This window comes from Lygodium microphyllum, chromosome 7 (assembly GCF_053477565.2).
Source record: "Lygodium microphyllum isolate KBCC chromosome 7, Lygodium_microphyllum_v1.1.10, whole genome shotgun sequence".
NCBI lineage: Eukaryota > Viridiplantae > Streptophyta > Polypodiopsida > Schizaeales > Lygodiaceae > Lygodium > Lygodium microphyllum.
The window spans coordinates 35,753,542-35,777,666 of record NC_141141.1 but is presented as its reverse complement, the minus strand read 5'-3'; the positions used below and the strand labels follow the sequence as shown (position 1 = coordinate 35,777,666).

The 24,125-nt window shown below is 37.8% G+C and overlaps 1 protein-coding gene across 1 annotated transcript; it reads right to left on the bottom strand.

Annotated features, from left to right (window-relative positions):
• Positions 1-5,109: 5,109 nt before the first annotated feature.
• LOC148033339 (G-type lectin S-receptor-like serine/threonine-protein kinase SD2-2) lies at positions 5,110-6,349 on the bottom strand. Its single transcript, XM_087681253.1, has one exon. It carries the CDS (start codon positions 6,086-6,088, stop codon positions 5,165-5,167), a length of 924 nt encoding a protein of 307 aa, XP_087537379.1. The 5' UTR covers positions 6,089-6,349; the 3' UTR covers positions 5,110-5,164.
• Between the last annotated feature and the right edge of the window lie 17,776 nt (positions 6,350-24,125).

Genomic DNA, 24,125 nt, shown 5'->3' with positions numbered 1-24,125 from the left:
GAAGCATAATTAACTATACCAACATGAAATATCACCCTTTGTAGGAAGCTATGGCAAGGAATCAAGGGTGGGCTAGTTGTACATGTATGTGTCTAAGAATCTCCCATAAGCTATGTATGAATGATAATGATATGGTTAGAGCCTTTGTCACAATCCAAGGAGACCCCAATTCATCTCTATCTCATGTAGGATTGAAGCCTCACATGTAATCATCTTGGAAATCATGGATACCAATGTATTTTCCATTGAGCTTTGTCCATCATATGTGCAATTTGATCTATTATCTTGGTTAGGGCTAGGTCTCCATATTTGTACTACATATCATAGTATTGATGTGACCAAAGTATCAAATAGACAAACCTTGATGTAGGGCTCCTTGAATTGTATTTGTGAGTGAATCCTCTCTAATCCTACCAATGTTGTATACCCTTTTGCCAATCTAGTCTTTGTTGCCTCTTTTATAGAGAAATTGGGCCCTATGAATATTAGACCTTGATACATATAAGAATCCATATATTCCACCTCTTTCTTTCCATAGATATAACTTGGTGCTCATCTCCAAACCCATTGAGATGTGGTATTAAACCCCATAGCCTTGGTTTTACCAAGGATAACTGGTAGTCCATAGGTATATCTGGGTGCTAATGTCCTAATCCATTATGGTCTAGTATTAAACAACATAACCTTGGTATCACCAAGATTAACTGAGAGTTCATTGTCTTGTATATATGAGAACAACACATCCAAATGTTTTTGTAACCTCTATGGGGAATAGGTTATCAACACAAATATCATTTGTGTGTACTAAGAAGTATTCAAGTACCTACAAGTGAGGCTCCTCCATCTCTTCCCCTAGAGATGCAATCAAAGATCTCACCAATTTATAATTCTAAAAGTCACTTAGAGAGGAATTAGTGAAGTTTTAAGATCTTGCAATCACCTTTCTGTGTGTATAGATATGGACTAGTAGGAGCAAAGGCTTTATAATGCAATTTCTATTATTGAAAAAACAATTTTTTTTTCTAGATACATATAAATATTCATAATTATATTTTTATTATAATATCTATTTTTAAAATCACGCGGCTGTGGTAATGTTACTCTTATAATCATGTGATTGCATGATAATTATGATTAAATCTAAATTCAAATCATAAAAAAGGTGAGTGCTTCAAACTTTCCTCCCATCTTTTTCTCCTTTGTCTCATTTCTTTTTTTCCATCTCTCTCATCCATGGATATAGAAATTTGACCTTCAACAAGGCACTCGAGCTCTAGATGATATCCATATTAGTGTTTAATTTATTTTGAAACAATTAAAAATGGAATCTTACTATTGTTAGAACAAGTGTATGGATTGCCATATAGCAAACAATATGTATGAAAATACAGATGTGAGAGTTCATTTATATTTGCTTTGAAAGGATAGAATCGAAGATTTCAAACTTAAAGCAAGTAAAGTTAGTGTAAAAGAGGTATTATTACAACATGTGTTTATGTGTAGAGAGCTATGTTAACAACTTGGAACTTCAAACCTTTAAATGTGCAAACTTAATTGTAAGTATTTAATTGTTAATGTTTATTTTTTTAAAGACTTTATATTACTATGTTGCCCCAACACAACATTGTTATGCAATATTCCTCTTTCTTTGTCAGGTTTTTCAAGCTTTGAATAGCCTTTGCGAAGCCCAACTGTTAGTGAAGGATACAACTACAAAATGTTTTCTGACATACAAAGAACATTGAAATCTAATATCTTAAGTAGGCTAAGCCATATCACTTTGTTTACGCCTATTGATACAGTTGTATGTTTTTAATCCAATGCTAAGATAATAAAATCAAAGACCATGCTCTTAATGAAAGGACTAGCATATGATTATGTATTGTAGCTTGTTGATGAAAAATGAGATGCTGGAATAGGAGGATAACCTATAAGATAGATAATGACTCTATTGCTTGTAAATACTTAATGACTACTTAAAATTTCATTCTTAAAATTTATTACTTAAAATTTCATTCTTAGATTTTATTGCAATAGATATTGTTATGTTGGTGGTAGTCTGGTTGCTTTAGACCAAAATCTTGATGACTTTAGTCAAGCTGCTATATCGAATCTTGATATGTGGTTCAATGGGAAGTTATCACATTATCATGTACAATATATCAAGTAAGAATGAACTTGCAGAACGAAGATATTGAATTGCCAAGCTCATTTGTGTTTAAAAGTAATAACAAAAGGGCAAGTTTCTAAATCACATTATACAAAACTGCGATTTCTATTGAAATTTTTGCAAATATCAAAGAGAAGAGTACAAAATGCAAAGATATTGAAGCAAAGCTCTTTACTTTCAACATAGTTACAAGTATTGATATTGAAGAAAAGCTATCTTTATTTTCATCATAATTATATATATGAATTTTTACAAGAAGATACAAAAAAGCTAATGCTTTTTTAGAGGAACTTTCTTAGGAGTGACGTTTTTTCTAAAAGTCCTTTGTACCTTTTGGGCTTTCTTCGATTGTTTAGTTGCTATACGTGTTGAGGGTATGCTTTCATTTTACAAAGTTTTGGGAACCACCTACCAAAAGAGTTTTTTTGGGGACACGAATTCAATTCTTAGTTTTCAGAGGGTTTGGTTCAATAATAATGTTGTCTCTATACAAACTAATTAAATATAAAATTTGATTAGTCTTGGTTATAATATCATTTTTAGTAGAGCAAACAAGGGTTTAAGCTTCCAAGCGAACCCTACATACAAAGAACAAGTTTTTCAATTATTTTGCAAAGTGCATAAAGTGTGTATATATGAGCATTGGCTAAATGAATATATAAAAATGCCTTGAAATGTGGGCCTTTGACATGTATAAAAGGAGCTTTATTTTGATTGATTTACATAGAGTAAAAAAATGTCATAAGAGGACCATTTACTAGTCCTGAAATTAAGAAAAGAGCTAAAGAGAGTTTGCTATATGTACAAAAATATAGCATTTGCTTTTGAGATAGTAGAGTCCATTTCATCATTCTCTCCTCTTTTTTAGCCAAAATCTCCAAAGTGTGGCATGTTGGGTAGTCCCAATGGTTCTATTTTCTAACAAAGGCCATCAACAGATATGATAAATATGGGATAAAGTTAATACTGAATGTTTTGAAAATTGAGAAATCTATTCTTAAAGTCATGCTCTTTGAGACAATCACTTCGGGAGCCTTGACAGATTTTAGCAAGGCGGCGGGACTTGAATAGTAAAGATTAGCTTTTTAAATAGTTTCTATAGGTTTGCCATAGGAGCCAACTAGGGCCATCTGACTTCTCTCACTCCCCAAACACCTATGACAATGAATGTTGGGATGTTCTTTTGCACTCTTGGTTTCCATAGGTTAGGCTTTTTGGCTCCTATTGGCTTGAACTTAATTGAAGGGATGTTGTCTCAAAACAATGAAAGATGTGCATCAAACAATTACTAGTTCTTTGGTTAATCTTTTGTTATATTGGTGTCTCAAACCAAAAAGATATGCTCCACTATCCTACTAGCAACCACTTGCTAGAGTGGTGTATGTGGGCATTGAGGTGACTCCTCCCTCCCACAATGTATTTAAACCTTTAAAGGAGTACTCCAAGTAAGATTTTAGCTAGCTTCTATTAACTTGTTGATGTCGTAAATCATACATGACAAGGGAATTAGGAGTTGGTCCAAACTAAAAAGATGTGCATGAAACAATTACTAGTCCTTTGGTTAATCTTTTGTTATGTCGGCATCTTAAACCAAAAAGATATGATCCACTATCCTAGTAGCAACCACTAGCTAGAGTGGCGTAGGTGGGCACTAAGGTGACTCCTCCCTCTTGCAGTGTGTTTGGACTTGTAAAGGAGTACTCCAAGCAATATTTTTGCTAGCTCCTATTAATCTGGAGATGTCCTAAAGCCTACATGACAAGGGAATTAGGAGTTGGTCCAAACTATGGGATGAGGAGCAACTTACCTTTGTCTCATGTGAGAATGCTACAAGGGAATTCTCACTTATCCCTCGGGAGGAAAATTGGCTAGAGGAATTATTACCGAGGGCAGTTGAGCTAGCTCACTGCAACTTGAAGTCTACATAAACACATTGCTATGTTCTTAAGGTGACCCTTTGGTAGGATACACCAATTATTTTATTAGAACTTATTGGGACTAAAGAATCATTGTATAGAGAATTTCCTTACTTTAAACAATTGTGGGCTTGCATAAAAAGAAAAGGCTTTGCTACTAGAAATAATATACATCTCTAGAAGGTTATTGCGCATTGGTTCATATGGTTCCCTAGAACTAGGTGCAAGGCATGGAAAGCTAGGGTCATGATTGTTGTGACACCCTCCCTTGGCCTTAATCTTGTGCTATGGAAAGTGATTATGAACAAGTTTTCATCCAAAGAAAGGATTGCCAAAATGATAAAGGTATCTCCTTTGTGCCCTTGTTGTCATGGAGGGAGGAGGCGACGACCCCAAATTTGTTTTTGCATTGCCGAGAAGCTAAGGTTGTGTGGTAGTGGATTAGAAAATGGATGCAATAAGAAAGCTTCTCTAATTCTATTGGACTAAGGACCTCTCTTTTGATGTCTTAGGTAAGTTGGGCAATGAGTTCCTAAAAGCATGGAATCTTCTTTAGGTTATGACCTTTGAGTACATTTGCCATAATTTTGAAATGCTAAGCTTTACAAGTATTTCATGTGGCATTGGAGCCTACCAAGTAGGGTTAATACATTAGCAAACGATGTTTTAGTAGCATTTAAGAGCTCAATCCCCTGTTTTTAGGACTGCAAGGAGATACCTTTCTTAGGCTCGTTGATTATTTGGTTAATCTTTTGTTATGTTGCTTTGCCATACTTTCATTTCCTAGAAGATGATGTAAATGTTTCCTCTCTTTATTGAATTCATACCAATTTCTAAAAGATAGAGAGAGTGTGCTTTTCACAGTCTAGCGCGTAGCTCTTTGAAATGCTTTTAAAAATACAAATCAGAACTTGAGAGCTTAGATAGCCTAACGAGTTTTCTCTATGTTGAGAGGTCACAAGCTAATGCTTCTCTCATGTTGGTGATAACGATGGAAATAAAATGAACAGTATGTTAGGGGAAATTATTGTGGAGAAACATGCATCAATTCTATTGGAAAGCTTCTTAAACTGGCAAATCAATCAATTGGGACTTTCAGTTTGAGAGATTTACAGTATTTCAGAAATGTAGGCTTCACAAGGTAAAATAGGCCAAAGTCCCGGCGCCGTGATAGGCTGAGACAAAAATTTCCCCAACCCTCACAATGAACAGTGGTTTTAGGATATAGGTGCAGCTCCATCGTCATCAACATCGTGTTCTGGAAGAGGGGCTGGGTCATGTCCATGCTACCTTCCAGCATTTTGATGACTTGGGCCATTGAAGGCCTGAACTTGGGGTCATCATGAATGCAGGAAAGGGCTACCAAGATCATCCGTCTGGCCTGCTCCCTGTTATACGAGTCCCCCATGCGCCTGTCTACTATCTCCACGATAGCGCCTTGGGCCACCTTGTCGGCAGCCCAAGTGAGGAAGTGCCAGACATCCTCTTGGCCGGGCTGATCCGCCGCCTGGAGCCTCGACAGCGATATGGATTTCCGACCTCCGACAATCTCCAGTAGAACTATCCCGAAGCTGTACACATCGCTCTTTCTCGAGGCAGCAGAATGGCGCAGCCACTCAGGGGCGATGTATCCTGGTGTGCCCCTCACTCCCGTCACCACCGTTGATGCTGCTCTGTCGGTGAGCCTTGACAACCCAAAATCAGCTACCTTGGGCACCCATTCTGCATCCAGCAGAATGTTCTGTGGCTTGATGTCCAAGTGCAGGATGGGTTCTCTGCACTCATCGTGCAAGTAGGCAAGCCCTCTAGCTGTCCCCATTGCAACGCTGAAACGTTGAATCCAGTCTAGCATCGATATTTCGGCATCGTCAGCATCGTCATGGGTAAAAAGCCATTTGTCCAAAGACCCATTCTCCATGTACTCGTACACCAGGAGCCTTCTCCATTGGTCTGAGCAGAAGCCAAGCAGTCGAACAATGTTGCGATGGTCTATTCTGCCCATGGCTACCACCTCAGCCAAGAATTGCTTGTGCCCTTGCCTCTCCACCTCCAGCTTGCTTCTTCACTGCCACTGTCCTGCCATCTTGCAAAGTTCCTTCGTACACAGAACCAAACCCCCCCTGCACCCAACTTCTTGCTGAACTCCCCAGTTGCAATTTCTAATTCCCGGTACGAGTATCTACTAGGTAGAGCTGTCGCAATAGCACGGATCTCTCTCTCCTCCCCAAGCTGCGCTTCTGCTAAAGAGCCAGCTGCTCTAGACCGTCTGTAGATGCAGTAGTAGAACGCAAGGCCAGCACAACTGAGTAGCATGAGTACTCCAAGGACAACCACAAGAATTAAGCCAGTATTAAGATGGGCCGAGTTGGCCGGTTGCTCGTAGTTTGGAGCAAGAGGAGTGTTGCTAGTCGAGGTAGTTGGAGCAGTACCAGTAGCCTGGTCTGGTACCTTGAGAAAAGCAGAGTAGCTAAGGTCAGCCACATCGATCATTGTGAAAACATTGTCAATCGGGATGAGGATGCAAAGGGAGGCGTTATGGTTGTAGAAAGCAGCAGCACAGGAGCAATTAGATATGCAAAGTTGCTGACATTGCTGGACGGTGTGCGTGTTGTTACTCCAGCCTTCTATGAGCATGGAACCCAAAGTGATGTTCTTGTACTCCAGGAGATCCTCATGTTGGGTGGCAAATGCGTTGCACTGGAGGGGCACTGCTAGTTTGCACCCTTGCGATGGATCATTTGCATTGTTAGGATTGAAAACTTGTGAGGACTCGGTAGCATTGGTGTTGTCGCTGATGGTGTAAGGGGCTTGAATCTGGGCATGAGCATGACTTGTTCTTGTTTGAGGAGGTGGAAGGAGAGCATATCCCATAAGGACCGCATGCTTCAGGATCCACACAGTCACCCAGAGCCCATGGTTGATGATCTGTAATTGTTGCTCTGTTTGGAACACTAAGCTGAAGATCGGCCTCTAGCTCTTTACCGTTGTCATAGTCGTTGTACTGATAACCTCGCAAGACCCCATCTGGATCTAGCCTCACATAATCCACAATCCAATAGCCATGGGAATTGTTAGCATAAGGGGCAAAGATGGAGATATTGAATTGAATGCATGGAGCCTGCAAGCTGAAGGTGTAGTCAGACTCATCTTCCAAGAGAAGTGCGGCAGTGATGGCAGTGCTTCTATTGTCGGTATTAACGGGGCAGGGTGAGGCAAGGGCTTGCGTGAAGTTAGTACTGAACGTTGAAGAGAAGGAGACGATTCTCCATGGGATGGACCAGGAAGAATTAGGGCTGTCAGGTGGACAAACTTGTCGATAGAAGACCAAGCCTCCAGGGTACATGATGGCGGAAGAGACAGAGGTATTGCTGCGAAGGGTCATACCTAATTGCAGGAGTGGCTGGTTCGGGAGGAGCTTGTCCAAGGGATGCTGGAAGCTCTGGAAGACGACACGGCCTTGAGAGTTCATGAGGATGATGAGGTTGCCGGAGTTCTGGAGAAAGAGCCCTGACACATTAATTGCTGCCCCCCCTCCACACCTCGCTGCCATTGCCGTTGAGTAAGCACAGGCTCCCGCCCTCGCAGATGCCAAGCGAACCGTCCACAGTCACGGGCGACTTCGGGTTCGCAGTCCACACAGGCATGTGCTGGCCACGGGCTATTATGCTCCCATGCGCCACAACAGAAAATACGTCTCCTGGAAATCACGTCGGGGGCTCCAGAACAAGACCGAGTAAGCCGTGCCTCCCGATCGCAGAAACCGGATGTAGGGCGTGGAGCCGTCTTCCAGAACAGCGTATTGGTTGGCACCCTCCAGGCAATCCCTTATTGTGATGCAGAACAGTCTGCACATGTGTGAATCTAACCTAACTCAAAATTTAGGAGGGCCCTTTGGATCGGATTACACGTATGATGTATTGACCATATCGTAATTAAAAATTCTGTAATATTATAGCTCTTTTAAATCTAACAAGTTAAAATAAATGTTTTTTTTTAAAATATTCTCATTGAGTTCATTTTATTTTCCAAAGTATCTTTATGATCTAAAGAAACTAAAATTAGAAGAAGGTTTCTCTATTTTTCGAAACTTCAAAATCTAGACTAGTCTTCGAAAGTTTTGATCATCACTCCCTCAGTTTTAACAAATAAATGTACAAGAAGTTTTCGCACGACTCCCTTTTGATAATCCCACACAGTATTTAGGAAAATATTATTGGATCCCATTGGACTCTTCTCGAACTGACAAATCAATCAAATTTGGACGTACATTTTATAGATTTTCATTTTAAGAAATATTATTTACAAATCAAAATCTTTCTAGGTTCAAGTCTCATTAGATTCCTCAAAGCTAATTGGCTCTATAATACGTTGAGACACCACTTTTCAAAAGAGCGATCCCACATGTGAATCATAGTCTTTTCCCACAAGGAAATGTATAAAAAGGTGATTGACCACAAGTAAATGTATAAAAAGGACAAGAAAAAGTATAAAAAGTTGATGTGACCGCAAGGGCCTTCCAAGATCAAAGCAAAGTTACGTTCAAAGGCTTAATAAAGGAAACATAATAACAACCATATACAAAAATAAATGAAAAACATGATAACTAGAGGTAAAATTTACCGATATTTCATCAATGGAAAATATAATAACTAGAGGCAAAGTTCTTATGATAAAGCAGGGCAGGTTCGCTTCAACCGAGAACTTGTTTACCTCGAGAAAAATCCTTCTCATTTTTTTTGCGAGAAGGAAATAAGTCCTCTTCAAATTTTTCTAAATATAGTTATATTTTTTAAACTTAGATATAAATACCATCTCAATAGAGGATATTTCCTTCTCAAATGATGATGAAAAGGATTTACTTCCTCTTCCACAAATTTTTTTCCCTTAACCCTGTGATAAAGCATTAAAAATATACAATGGCTAGAATAAAACTTCAATCCCAACACATTCCTACCATCTATGTATATTAGGGCCTCTTCACAATTTGGTCCAATATTATGTTTGTTACTATTTAGCTTTCCTAACTAATTTGCTCCTTGAGCTAGATGCAACAATCATAGATGGTAATAGAATTCTCTAGGAATGTGTATATTTATTTATGTCTGTGTATGCTTTAGTGTGTGTCTATGTGTTGTTGCATGTGTGTGTTTTGTGTCCACAAAAATATCTATATCAAAATGCTTTTAGCAAAATATTAGTTTAAATTTTCTATCCTGGTTCAATTGCTCTAATGTCATTAGAGTTTCTAATATTCCATAGATACTCTTGTGAATAATCTCTCTCTCTCTCTCTCTCTCTCTCTCATTGATTAGTCCATGACCCTTCCACACAACAAAATCAATACCTTACCTCCAATCAATCTTCTTGCCTCTCCTTTTGCATGAAGCAAAGGCCTTCTTATTATAGACATGTTTTCCACCCCCCACACACTCTCACATAAAAAATCAATCGCTACCTCTCCTCGGTTCATTACCATATACTACCATGTTCACCCAAAAGGTGGAAGAATCCCAGTTGACTTTTCTTAGACCCACAGATGAGCAATTTGGACATATATCTTTAGAGATTTACACTTTCAACAATTTTCTATACAACCCAAAATCTTCTTCTTCCATGCACAATATAATGCACACAAAGTATAGATAAGATACAACATAAAGGAAAGTGGCCTACTAAGTCAAACAATGCATAATTGACTATACTAATCGACTAGCACTATAAATATGCCAATTTTCAGTAAACTAAATATAATAAATGATAAGTTAGTGGATCATAATGACCACGACATGCTAGTGTAGAAATGTAGACCCATCTAGCCAGGCAGTCCATCATCAATGTCCACACATGTTGAGCTTGCCATCTCAACAGAAGAGTCTATAATTCTTGTCCATTAGGTGACATACTTGCGCGCGTGCACACACACACACACACACACACACACACACACACACACACACACACACACACACACACATACACACACACACACATGAATAATATGCACACCATACACTCATACACACATTCACAATCACTAAGATATTATAACTCTCTAGATTTTTCTCTCACATTGATTGTAGATTCCTACAAATAAAAGGTTCACATAGGCATACACTCTACTATTTCATCTTAAGCTAGTTAGTACTTTATTTGAGTCGAATCCTACACATGCACACATACTAGCCCTCTACACTAATGATTTGTATTGAAATGCCATTTACTTTTAGTGACTTACTTCTATGCTTAAAGCTTGTATGTATGTATGTATGTATGTATGTATGAATTACTAGCTAGCCTTTAAAACTATAATGTATTCTCATAGTACTTGCTAATGACATTAAGCATAAAGTCTCCTATATTCTACCCACTTTAGAAGGCCCACTTGAAACTTGGATATATTCACATATATGCACACATTTTATTGTTGAATCACATGGACAAATCTTGGCTAATGGATAGGCATTATTCACAAGAGTGTGCAATGTTGTAGAATATCTTTCAACCTGTGAGACAGTCAAAGGAAAACTAATCCAAATCATTGATTAAAAGGTTAGGATGAGTGAGGAACCTATACTTTCTCCCTCGCTTTCTTTGTGATCATAATTTCCTTTGATGCCCATGGAGGAAGATTTTTTAATGCAACAATGGCCAAGCTTCTTTCAGATGATTGCATAATTGCTAGTGAAACAGGATAATTGACAAGCCATGCGATGCCTTTATCGGCAGTTGCAGATTCAACCCCCTATAAGGTATCTTTCTCATGAATATCATGAGAGTTTGAGCATCATCTTCAACTCCTCTCTAATATACCCCCTTGACGGATTGTAAAACATACAATAATTCCTTGAAATACACATATATTGGATGCTATGATGTGGTGAAGGTCTATTTTCCCAATTTATGTGCTAAGTATTGATATTGTGCATATTAAGCCTCCATGCGTTGATCTAGGATGTACAACTTGGCTTAGAATCATTATTAGATCTTAAGCAATTACCACATAATGGAGGATATATGTCTATTGGATAGTGTTGTGATGCCTATTTTCATATTCTAGAAGGTTTGTTTATGAGCATACCTGATTATAGGTATCTTTGAAACTTTAGGCTATGATGGATATGCGCTCAGATTATCTAAAGTGATCTCAAGCACGTGAGATATGATAAAACATAAATGATATTTTAGATCTGAAGTATTAATGCTACAAAGGTTAAAAATGGTTGATGCATGTACAATTGTGCTCTTGCCTATACAAGGAACTTTAGACACTTACCTAGATAGTAAAATTTGTAAATAGTAAATAAGAACCCTATACCATCCAATTAATCCCAATAATCCTTATACCTCTTTAACTTTTGTTGGAGTAGGTTGCTTACAGAGTGGATTGAAGACACGGAAATCATCCAAATATACCTCAATAAAATCATGTAAGTGATTTTGAAATGTGGCCACCATCATGACTTGTTGAAAGGTAGTAGGGGTGTTACAAAGTCCAAATGGCATCACCTTGTAGGCATAGGCACCCCATTTTTTTGTGAAGGTTGTCTTGGACTGGTCTTCTTCTGCAATTTGCACTTGATTGATCCACTAAAACCATCCAGCAAGGAATAGAGTTCATGACCTACCACTATGTCTAATAGTTGGTTAGTGAACAGGGTAGGAAAATGATATTTCTTTGTTTTGGAATTTAGCTTTCGGAAGCCCACATAGATTCACAACTTTCCATTCTTCTTAGGTACAACCACAATGGGTGAAATCCATTCACTATTGGCCACTTGATAGATGAACTCGACTTCTAAGACCTTCAACAACTTTGCTTTCACAAGGACATAGTAATTTGGATTCATGCACCTCTATTGTTGTTGTACAAGCTTAGCATCAAGCTCTAGGTTGATGTGATATTGACACAGTGCGAGATCAATCCCCTTTAAATCTTTGTAAGACCAAGCAAAAACATCAAGGTTCTCCTTCAATAGGTTATGAATGGCCAATAGCTCCTCTTCTAGAAGACTGCTACCCACTTTGAGATGTCTTTCCATGCCATCTACATCGATAATAGTCAACTTCTTTTAACTTTCACTTCTTGAAAATGAAGGTCCCACGGTCTGCTTCTAGATATGGGTCAGACTCCTTCGAGGGAGTGGTGTCCTCGTCCTGTTGCTCTGCTAGAACCAGCTTTGACCTTCAATGATGACCCATCTGGCTCCTTGGAATGTTGAAATGGTATCAAGGTTGTTTTGGATTTTATTATAGAGTTAATTACTTTTTGAATTAAGAACTCATCTTCTGAGGATGCATCCAAAAATGCCATATAACAAGGACCATCTCGGGTTGTAGGACTGGTTGATTTGATGAGCCTTTGTACACAATTTCATTCCCATCTTAATGAGGCCCAAACTTTGAGCTTTATAATAAAGGTATAAGAAGATGGGAAGATGTGTAGCATGGTAACTACCTTCGATGGCTCACCTTGGAATAAGTTGCACATAAATGGAGACTAACTAATAAAGAGAAGCTCCAAATGCAAGAAAATTTCCAAAAAATAAGATGATCCAATCGAGATAGGATTCGACACTCCAACATTTGTTGTGGGAGTGTCAAGTAGTAAGAGCCTATGGTCTTTCCTAAATTAATTGGATGGAACACGTTGGTTTTGTTGGCAAAATTGTTGTGAAGAGTATCAATTTTTGTGATTTTGGACACCTCAACAAAGGCTTACTCAAACTATGGAATGCTTTTCATGCAATAGCATAAGGTCTATTTGGACTTTTGAAGCAATAAGTTTTTTGTAGAATTTCAACCATGTGCTCCTTAAATGCTCATGATTTTTAAAAATAAATTTTGGTAGCTTTGAAAGGACTACAACTCAATGTTTTAAAGGTCTCATACAAGGCTCTTAAGAGATATAGCTAAGTCATTTTTGAACTTTAATCTACATAGCATACACATTATATTGTGAGTTGATGTAAATATTTCTCATAATATATTTATTGCATTATTATAAAAATCTTGAGATACTTTGTAAGTGTAATCCTATAACTTACCCAAATTTTATGAAATAAAATACCATCCTAGTGTGAAAAGTCGGTAGTAAGGGGAGGCAAAGATGCAGCTCAATTACAAGCCAATAGAATAGTGAAAAAAGTACTAATACAATGATAAAATTACTTTGATAAAAAGTGTTTTTTACAAAGACAAAAGTACTTTTTATATACGAAAGTGCTTCGGTCCAGATACAAATCACTATTGCATATGCAAAAGTGCTTTTAGTACTAATAGTACATTTGACTATTTAATAGAGCTGTGGCTACCCCAAACTCAAAAATAACATTAAGCTTGTCTTTAACAATGCACTTAAGGGAATATTTCCAACCCAAAGAACTAAATTATTTGAAGTGACTTTAGGCAAGAAAGCGGAAGCAAGATTAGTTGAAGATAAGGTAGTGAATAAAGTGTAGATTAGTAGAAAAGAATGATTATAATTAAGAATGAAGACAAGGAGATACTCAAATGTATGATTATATTGAATAAGTACAAATGAAAGTAAGCCAATAGTCTACTCAAACTAAAGAGTGAGTCGACTCATTGTAACTACACATTGTAGGTCAAACAAACTAATGAGTTGAATGGCTATTACAAAGCTCTCAGTGAGATTTTCTCCAATATAATATCACTTATCCTTCAGCATATCAACTATATATAAAGCTAATTTAGTTGTGAGAATAGAGCTAAAGCTATTCCTAACTTTCAAGTACTCAATAGCCTAACAAGACAGATTGGACACCCTGATTTTCAAGAGCCATAACTTTTGGCACAAAACTCTGATTTGGATGATCAATTAATCTAAATCTATACACAAGCTGAACTTTCCAAATGAATAATAACATAAATATTTGGAGGTCATCAAAAGAAGTTATTGCAATTCAAGTAAAAGTGAGATGTTTATTATAGCATGTAAAGACTTCTTCAAAAGCCAGTTTGACTTTTTGTACTTCAACACCTAGGAACCCACAACCAAATATTTGGGAAACTTTTGTAAGTTCGGGGGACCTTGTACATGTAATCTTGTAAAAATTTCCACAATAATACATTTATTACGATGCATGTTCCTCCCTCCCTCCCTCCCTCCCTCCTCTCTCTCTCTCTCTCTCTCTCTCTCTCTCTCTCTCTCTCTCTCTCTCTCTCTCTCTCTCTCTCTCTTTTCCATCCATGATTTATGTTGTGAATAACAAATCTTGTATGTTTATTAGTCTATTTTGGATATGCAAAATCACAAAAAGATGGAAATTGATATGCACATGGGTCAAACAAAGGTCAACTAAACCAACTTTGACTACGTTTGAGAGGCTACCAATGGCTATGCATCTCAAGGATCATCCACCTGGAAATGCATAGATTTTTTCTTTGAATTTTATCTCCTTCATCCTTTTTCCACTACTCTAGGTTTTCTTATGCACATGTTCTTCCTAGAAATTTATATCCTTCACCTTTTCACAATTGCTTTGCAATTTATTCATTATTAGTTACAACTTTGAAGCAACTAATAAGCTTTATGCACATCAAAAGACCACTTTGATTATGCTATAATTTTTGTTGGGCCTAGTAACAACCTTGCGTTAAAGCTCACATTGCATAATTATTGTGAAGTTTTCTTCATTGGAGGATTAACTTTATAAAGGACATGCCAAAATTCAAGCCACTTCAAATAAGATCTCAATACTAATCCAAGAAGTGTTCTTGGAGGCTTAGAATTTTATGACAATAGTTATAACACTTCATGTTGAGCGGATACAAGAATATTAATTGAAGGTAAGGCATCAATTTTGTTGCGCGGAGAGGTGATGGATTAATGTGTGTGTGTGTGTGCGTGTGTGCACACGCGCGTGTGTGCGTGCATGCTCTTCTCCACAAGGGTATACATGGAATACTAGAATCTTGTAAAACAACATTGAAGCAATTGAATTAGGATGAAAATTTTAAAATGTTTTCCTAAAAGGGTTTTTGATATAGATGTTTTTTGTGGACCCAACACACACACACACACACACACACACACACACACACACACACACACACACACACACACACACACACACACACACACACACACACACACACACACACACACACACACACACACACACGCACACACACACACCCACGCATGCACATGCACACGCACACACACACATTGTGTGTGCATGCACACAAACCAATATACACATACATAAATAAACATGCATATTCACAAAGAACTCTATTAGTATCTATGACATACTCACTCCTCACTTATATCTAGCTCAAGGAGTAAATCTTTGTTTGTTAGGCAACTAGATCCTACCAAACATAACCTATTGGATCAAATTGTGAGGGGCCCTCAATATATGTAGATACTAGGAATGCGATGGGATTGAAGTTTTATACTAGCAATTGTACAGTTTGAATGATTTATCTTTTCCTCTAAGATAGGAGATTTTCTATTAATATTTTACTAGTAAATTTGGCATATCATATTTTTCATTTATTTTCATATATGGTCATTCTTATGTTTCCTTTATTAAGCCTTTGAATCTAACCTTTGTTCTAATCTTCGCATGACCTTGTGATCACATCATTTTTTGATACTTTTCCTTGTGGAAAATACTATGATTCACATGTGGGACAACTATTTGGGAAAGTGTCTCAATGTCGATTAGCTTTGAGGATTAGAAAACCATCAAAAACATTATGGCCTCCATCTCTCTTCTTGTATTCTTGAGTGAGCTTTCTCTTGTGTGTATGGTGTGTATTTGACGTAGCAACTCAAGCAAGTCCTCAACCACACGATTCTTGACATGATATTAAAGCATCACCACTTAGAGAGGCTAGTTTTGAAGGCTGAAGTGAAGGAGAAGAATCAAGGATTTGAGCAAGCAAGCAACAAGTAAGAAGCTCTTTGATTCTTCCACTCTTTCTCTTAGATAGTGTCTATGGAGGCATCAGAAGTAGAGCAAAGCAAATATCTCAAATTATTGTGAGATTTGGTGTACGAGTAGAGCATTGTATATTCTATAGATCCTTTTGGGCTTTCCCACTAGTTTTTTGGTTATTTGAGGTCATTTCGAGCCCCGTTTTAGAGCTCCAAGGTTGAAGACAACAGTTTCAAGATATATTGTGATTTTGATTGTGTTGATAGAAAGTGGGTGCACCTATTATAGATTTCAAATTTGTAAATTTTGAGGTGCTTTTCAAAAAGTAAATACACGTTTTATCTATAAAAAAGATGTAGATTACATGTACTATTGAGCAGTTAGTGAAAAAGGTTGCTTGGTGTGTTGCTATGCACTTGTTGTGAAAGGTTGCAAAAGACGTGCTTGCTGTTTTGTATCGTTCTTGGGATAATCGCAGAGAATAGTGGAAACCCCATCATTGAGAATCTAGACAAGAATAACTACGGCATCATGGAAGTTTCGTATGACCAATTTTCTTATTGGAAAATGCCTTCACGAGTTCATTTTTTAGGTGAAGAAAAGGAGCCAAAGCTAAGTAATCCTACAACTGCAAAATGAATTAAAGGCATCGAAAGAATGGAATGCAAAGGAAAAAAGGATGATGTACTGGCTATCTATAGTCATTGATAATACTATACTGGGGCATATTGAAAATGTAAAAACTTCACATGCAACTTGGGCAATTTTTGAGAGCATGTTTTACAAAGGTATGGAAGATTCAACTCAAGAAAGAGTTGAATACTTTGAAGAAAGGGAAAATGTCTAGAGTATGTTTTGAAGGTGAGAAGCATTGCAAATACTTTGATAGCGATTGATGCAATGCCTAATGATGATGATTTGGTTTTATCTACCTTGGGTGGACTTAATAATGAGAAATCTTGAAAATCATTTTTTACTTCTGTATATGTATGGAAGCCACTTCCAAATTTTGATGAGTTGGTCTCTCACATAATCACTAAAGAGATCAACATGCAGGGTGAATCATCTAAAAGAAGTGGTGAACAGGTCCAAGCTTGTTACTCAAGTTGAAGAAGGAGACATGGCAAATCCTCTTTAAGAGGCCGTGGTGTGGGATGTGCTCGTGATAACTAGTAAAACAAGTTAAATCAACAATTTGGTGAAATGTAGATTTCAGAAGGCCATGGAAACTATGCATCATCTTTACAATAGAATATACAAAAATGAGCATATGTTTATTAAGCAACATATGATGAATGTTGTTACAGAAAAGGGGGCATGCGATAATGTATTGTATGTTGATTCAAGTGCATCTAATCATATAACCAGCCATATTGAATGGTTTGGAGAGATGTAGGATTTACAAAATCTAAGCTATGTCTAGATGGATGATGATTTATACCACCCAATTTTACACATTAGAAAGGTTCCATTGTCCTTACATGATGGCTAGATAAAGAGTATGTTAGATGTGCTACATGTGCCATTAATCACAAAGAATTCAGTGTCTATTTGCCAAATGGTAGAGCAAGGATCGCAGGTTCGATTAATGCAAGATGTTGTTTTGTAGAAGAATTTAATGATAAGTGTAGGTTGGTCATAAAAGGAGTAGAGTTGTCTACATATTCACTTTAGATGTTGAAGTTTCTGCTATGAATGCTGCTATGTATGCTAAAGAAAAATGAATGGTTGCAAACATTGAAATATAGCATAAACATATTGGACATGTAAATATTCAAAGGTTGAAATTAATGCAACCAATCCAAAGGATTGGTTATAGGATTTCATCCTTTTAGAGTTACAGAATTTCATAAAGTGTGTGAAGCGTGTCAATTTGGTAAGCATGCGCAAGACAATCTTTTTTGCATGATAGACATGGGACCATAAACATAATGTTATACATACAGATGTTTGGAGGCCTACATAAAATATATCTCTTAATGGCAGTAAATATTTTGTTATGTTTATTAATGATTGTTCAAGGAAGATGTGGCTATATTTCATGAAGGAAAATATGATGTATTTAAGCACTTCAAAAATTTCAAGTCTACTATTCAAATAGAAACATGCTTGAAAGTTAAGTGCTTGAGATTAGATAAAGGGGGAGAGTACCTCTCTAATGAGTTTAGTGACTTCTTGAGGTCTCATGGGATAAAAATATAGTTTACTTGCAAGTATATCCATGGAAAAATGGGATTATAATAAGAAAAATTAGGCATATTGCAAAGGTTGCACATGCATTGATGGCTGAAAAGAATATACCAAAAATTACATATTCAAGAATTTGGAAATTTTCATAAAAGTTAAAAATTCCTAATGTGATTAATATTTGGATATATGGTCAAATCTTATGCCCTTACTTGAAGTTGAAATTATCCCTAGATACTATATAAGCAATTCCCCCAAGTCCCACTCTCAAATATGGAGTTAAGATTAAGCCACTTGATCAAATCTTTATTCTTTATTTGAAAGTGAAACTTCGGAGATTCTAAAATTCTCTAATATGGCATTCAAAACATTTTTGGTCTGAAGCTGTTCATACTACTATATATATTATGAACAAAACTCCCGTAGTTGTAGTTCATGGAATGATTCTCAAAGAATGCTTTATAGGCAAGAAGGGTGTATTGCACGTGCTCATGTGCTAGATGAGCTATGAAAGAAGCTTGATCCAAAGGCTAAAAAATACATTTTTCTTGGATACTATTTAGAGTAGAAAATGTATTGTTGTTATAACCCTATCATAGGTGAGTTTAGAGTGAGCAAGGATGTTATCTTTTATGAGATGAGTAGTTGGCATACATCTAGTAGTGATGTATTGGATAATGATGATGATCGTGATAGTTATGTGTAGAAAGAAAAGCAAGAATCATGGAGTCTTAGTGGACTGGAAACATAATTTGGTATTACATCTATAGTTGGCCCTTGGTTTAGGAGACTAAGGAGTATCCCCACATCGTCAAGTGCATCTACAAGTGTTCTAGGTAAAGACAAAGGGAAGAAGAAAGTGTTGGATGGTAATGATGCATCTACTAGTTATTGGGATTTGATGGTGATTCCAGTGGTTCAGAGAGTTTGGATGATGAGCTTGGTATTCCTTTAGTTAGGACACCTATTGTACTACAGAGAGCACATGGTAATGTAAAGGCTCCACTGAGTGATCTAGTGGTATGCAAGGCTAGTAGGGTTAGATACCCTTTGAAAAGATTTGGTATTGAAATTTATGCAGCTCACCATTATGCTTATAATGTAAAGATGGTTGAGGATATTGAGCCAACTTATTTTGAGGATGATGTTGACCATGGTCATTAGGATGTAGCAATGGATGAGGAGATGGCTGCATTAGAAGTCAATAAGACTTGGGATCTTGTACCATTGCTTAAGGGCAAGAAATCTATTGGCTATAGGTGGGTTTACAAAATTAAGCATAATGCAAATGGTTTGGTTAGCAGGTATAAGGCTAGGCTGGTTGCAAAAGGCTATGCTCAAACATATGACATAGATTATGAAGACACATTCAAACCATGCTCCAAAGGAGGATGCGAAGCATGTCCTTTGCACCAAGATGTCTGATGATAATAATTTCTTAAGCCATCTACCAAAGTCATCTCAACTCAATGCACATGCATGAAAACTTGTAAGATCACATCACTTACGTAAACATTCATGTCCTCATCATATCAGGGATTTGCAAATCTCCTTTAAGCTACATGAAATAAAGTAACTATGCCTCATGAGAAATTACCTCATCCATAAATCTATCAAAGACAAATGTTAGGATGTCTGTAGACCACAAAATTTTCCAACCATTCTCTAGAGATTCTAAATCCACATTACTCAGGGAAATACATAAGGCCAAGTATTGTTGATTGTACTTAATCCAGAAAGAAGGTTGAGGTGACATCAATTTAGCATAGCAAAAAAATCTTTCTTGGACATAGTTCATGCATTGTTGACGGCATTCTACCTTAGTAGAAAAACCATCACATAACTTAGTCTTTTGCTATAATTGTTCAAGCTCCTCTTTAGAGGACAACAGAAGATACCACATGAATTAGAGGAGTAATAGAAAGGGTAGCTACTTTACCATGGAGTTCTTCAATAAGCTTTCTCTATGACTCCATAGTTTGTTGAGAGTGGTACAAAAATGACCCTCAAATGTACCAAGCTTACTGACACTAACATCTCCTTGAGAACAACATTCTTCTCTTTAGTTATATCGATGCATTCTCCTCCTCTAAAGTAGTGATCTTGGTTTCTAGCTCTTTAATGTCGGCTTTCTGTGAATTCATTAAAGATGTAGTTGCAATCATCTATTTATGGATGTCACTCAAGGTAGTTTTCTTAGAGGCTAGATCCTCTAAAGCCTTGTTAAGTTGGCACGTTAGGAAGTCCACCTTGTCTTGCAAAGAGGTGTAAGAACCTATATATATGGACTAAGGAGATATGAAGTGATGGAGATTTCTAGAGTAGAATGGATACTAGAAACCAACTATGAAAGCATGGGTCCAGATAATATTGTCTGCAAGGAGGAGGAGGAAGGGATTTGTGAATCTGATTGACCTTCCCTTTGGGTTGCAAATAGATTTGTACTGGAAAGGAACGAGGGAAGAGAGCTGCTAGAAACAACAAGAATAGTTTCCTTTAAGGGAGGATCTAGAACAAAAGGAGGATTAGAGTGACCCTTTATGCATAAACATTTTTTTCGAGGGAACTTAGTAGGGAACACATCTTCAGAATCAGAGTTTGGTTACATGGGAGGAGGAGAGAAAATAGAAGGTGGAGGTTGCTTCGGAAGAAGGGCATGATCAGGTACTGGTACTCCACCTAGAGGAGGTGCAAGAGTAATAGTCTTCTTGAGAAAAGCTCCATATGACACATTTTTAAGTTGACATTTCCTGATACCCTGGAAGTGTTGGCCCATTTTAGCCAAAAGAAGCATTTTCTAATTAAACTTGACACCTTCAAGTATCTTGACACATGCAATGAATAATTATTTAGACATGCACTTGGACTCCATTCAAAGTTGATCATTCCTTTGTGTTCTTTTGGTTCTTTGATGGTTTCTATAAAGAATATGTTGAAGATTTATTGTGATAAATTCGTGGGAGATTCACTATATTGAAGGGGGTGAGCCATGAAGTGGAAGCACAGAGTAGAAGTAAGAGCTATGGTGGAAGGAGCAAGAGAGAGAGAGAGAGAAAGAGAGAGAGAGAGAGAGAGAGAGAGAGAGAGAGAGAGGATGTGGGAACTCCAATAGTCACAATGTGTGACTGGCCTTCCGTTTATTTAAATGTCACTGAAAGAATAAAGAATGAAGTGATAGTGATGAGCACTAGCCACTTGCAATGTATAAGGATGCGAATGTGCGAGTATTATAAGTGTAACTAATACATGGGCAACTAGGCACATAGGTGCCTTTACCCCCAACAATCTCCAATTTAAAGGCGAATGTGTCCCTAGTGAGGAGAGTGTCAAGATTGTGGGAGAGAAGGAAGGAGTCTCGCTTGAAGCTTTCTTGCTTGCACAATGGGGGAAGACACACAAGGGTGGAGGCTGAAAATAGTTTTCCTCTTCTTAGTTGTGTAAGCCAAAAAGAACTCAAGTACAAAGAAATAGAAGAACCCTAGATATGGGTCTCAAACCAAACTCAACTAACTAAGGTGGCATACTAACTGAGCCACGAACTAGAGTAGATAAGGATAGCTATCATGTAGCTCTTATTCAGGGGCGGTGTACCAACCGCATCTGCAACAACTGACAAGTCGGTGACATAAATACACAACGGTCACCCTGGCGTATCACGAGTGGAGCTCGATATCTCAACACTCCTCCTCGAGCTCAATCCCAATTCCTGCACACCAAGCAGGTCTCTGAACTTGCGCAGCTTCTCTGCGCCCAATGCCTTCCTGAATATGTCAGCTACCTGATCCTCTGTGCTGACATAAACTAGATCAATAAGACCTAGTAAAACCCTCTCTCGCACATAGTGATAATGCACTTCAATGTGCTTTGTTCTAGCATGATAGACTGGGTTATTTGCCAAGTGTATACTACTCATGTTGTCACAATAAATGACAACTGGCCCATCTGTAGACTGATGCATATCATAAAGTAGCTTATGCAACCAAGCTACCTCACATGCAGCCATTGCTGCACCCCTGTACTCAGCCTCTGTGCTCGACAAGGCAACTGTAGACTGTTTCTTGCTGCTCCAAGTGACTGCAGCACTTCCAAAAGAGAACACATATCCACTGGTAGATCGTCTATCAAAAATACTACCAGCCCAATCAGCATCAGTGTATCCATGCAACTGTATCTGAACCCCAGTCTCATAAAATAGTCCATACTGCAATGTGGACTTCACATACCTGAGTATGCGTCTAGCCGCATCCAAATGTGGTTTCCTTGGAGCCTGCATAAACTGACTTACCAATCCAACAACATAGCTCAAATCTGGCCTGGTAATAGTCATATAAATTAAACTTCCTACTATGCGTCTGTACATAGTAGGGTCTTCTAGAAGCTCACCTGCATCTGTGCTCAGCTTCACATTCTGCTCCAAAGGAACTGAAATAGGCTTACAGCCTGTCATCCCATATTTGGACAGCATGTCCAATCCATACTGCCTCTGCAAGAGCTGTATCCCACTTGGTGATCTAATCACCTCAATGCCCAAGAAATAACGCAGCTCTCCCAAATCCTTCATCTCAAACTTCTGCTTCAATAGCATTTTCACATGAAGGATATCTTCATCACTGTCACCTGTCATAATCAAATCATCAACATAAATGACAAGTAGCATAATACATTTCTCTGTTTTTCTCACATAAAGTGAGAAATCTGCCTTGGAAATCTGAAAGCCAATAGTGACAAGATACTGTCCTATCTTGTCAGACCATGCTCTAGGTGCTTGCTTCAAGCTATATAAGGCTTTCTTCAACCTGCAAACAAACTCAGGACGAACAGCATGCACATAACCTGGTGGCTGCTCCATATAGACCTCTTCTTGCAAATCACCATGCAAGAAGGCATTCTTTACATCCATCTGATGTAAAGACCATCCCTTTGATGTAGCCATAGCAATGACTACTCTTACAGTTGCCATCCTTGCAACTGGACTGAATGTTTCTTCATAGTCAATGCCATATGTTTGTGCATACCCCTTGACTACTAATCTTGCCTTGTATCTGTTCACAGAACCATCTGCATTGTGCTTCACCTTATAAACCCACTTACAGCCAATTGCATTTTTACCTTTAGGCAAATGTACCAATTCCCATGTAGTATTTGCTTCCAAGGCATCCATTTCTTCATCCATGGCTTTCTCCCATTTTTCTTTTCCCATGGCTTGCTCAAAAGAAGTGGGTTCTGGTTCCTATATCACTTTGACCATATATGCATAGTGAATGGCTGTAAATCCATCGTATTTCAGCCTATCCACAGGATACCTAACTCTGGTAGACCTGCGCAAAGTGGGTTCACTCCCAGGTGCTCTCAAAACATCCCTGGTCTTCCTTACTCCAGGTGTAACGATAGAAGGAATACCCAACTCATCATCAATGCTCTGTTCTGAGCCACTAGATTCACCATCCACATAAGAGTGATCTGCATTCACATCAACCATGGGCTGATCAACCTTCTCTTTTCCTTTTCGTGATACCTGCATACCACTATCTGCATTGCTTTGAGAAGATTCTCCTGATCTCAATCTGCCTGTCCATGGCGAAGAATGTGAACCACTGCTAGAGGATGCTCCAGGTCCACTAATATTTTGTGACTGCTGCTGTGAATTTTGTGCAGCATTACCATTTTGTGCATCTACATCATCAATCACATTTACTGGTTTATACCAGCTACTCATCTCATCAAAAACAACATCTCTGCTCACTGTAAACTTACGAGTAGAAGGGTTATAGCATCTATACCCTTTTTGCTGCAGAGAGTAACCAATAAAGATGCACTTCTCAGCTTTTGGATCCAACTTGGATCTCAACTCATCTGGCACATGTACATAGGCAATGCAACAAAAAATTTTCAAATGAGAAATATCTGGTTTCCTACCAGTATACCTCTCCTCTGGAGTCATTC

Coding starts and splice junctions, on each gene's coding strand:
- LOC148033339 (XM_087681253.1), bottom strand. CDS start 6,088: ATGGGCAGAATAGACCATCGCAACATTGTTCGACTGCTTGGCTTCTGC.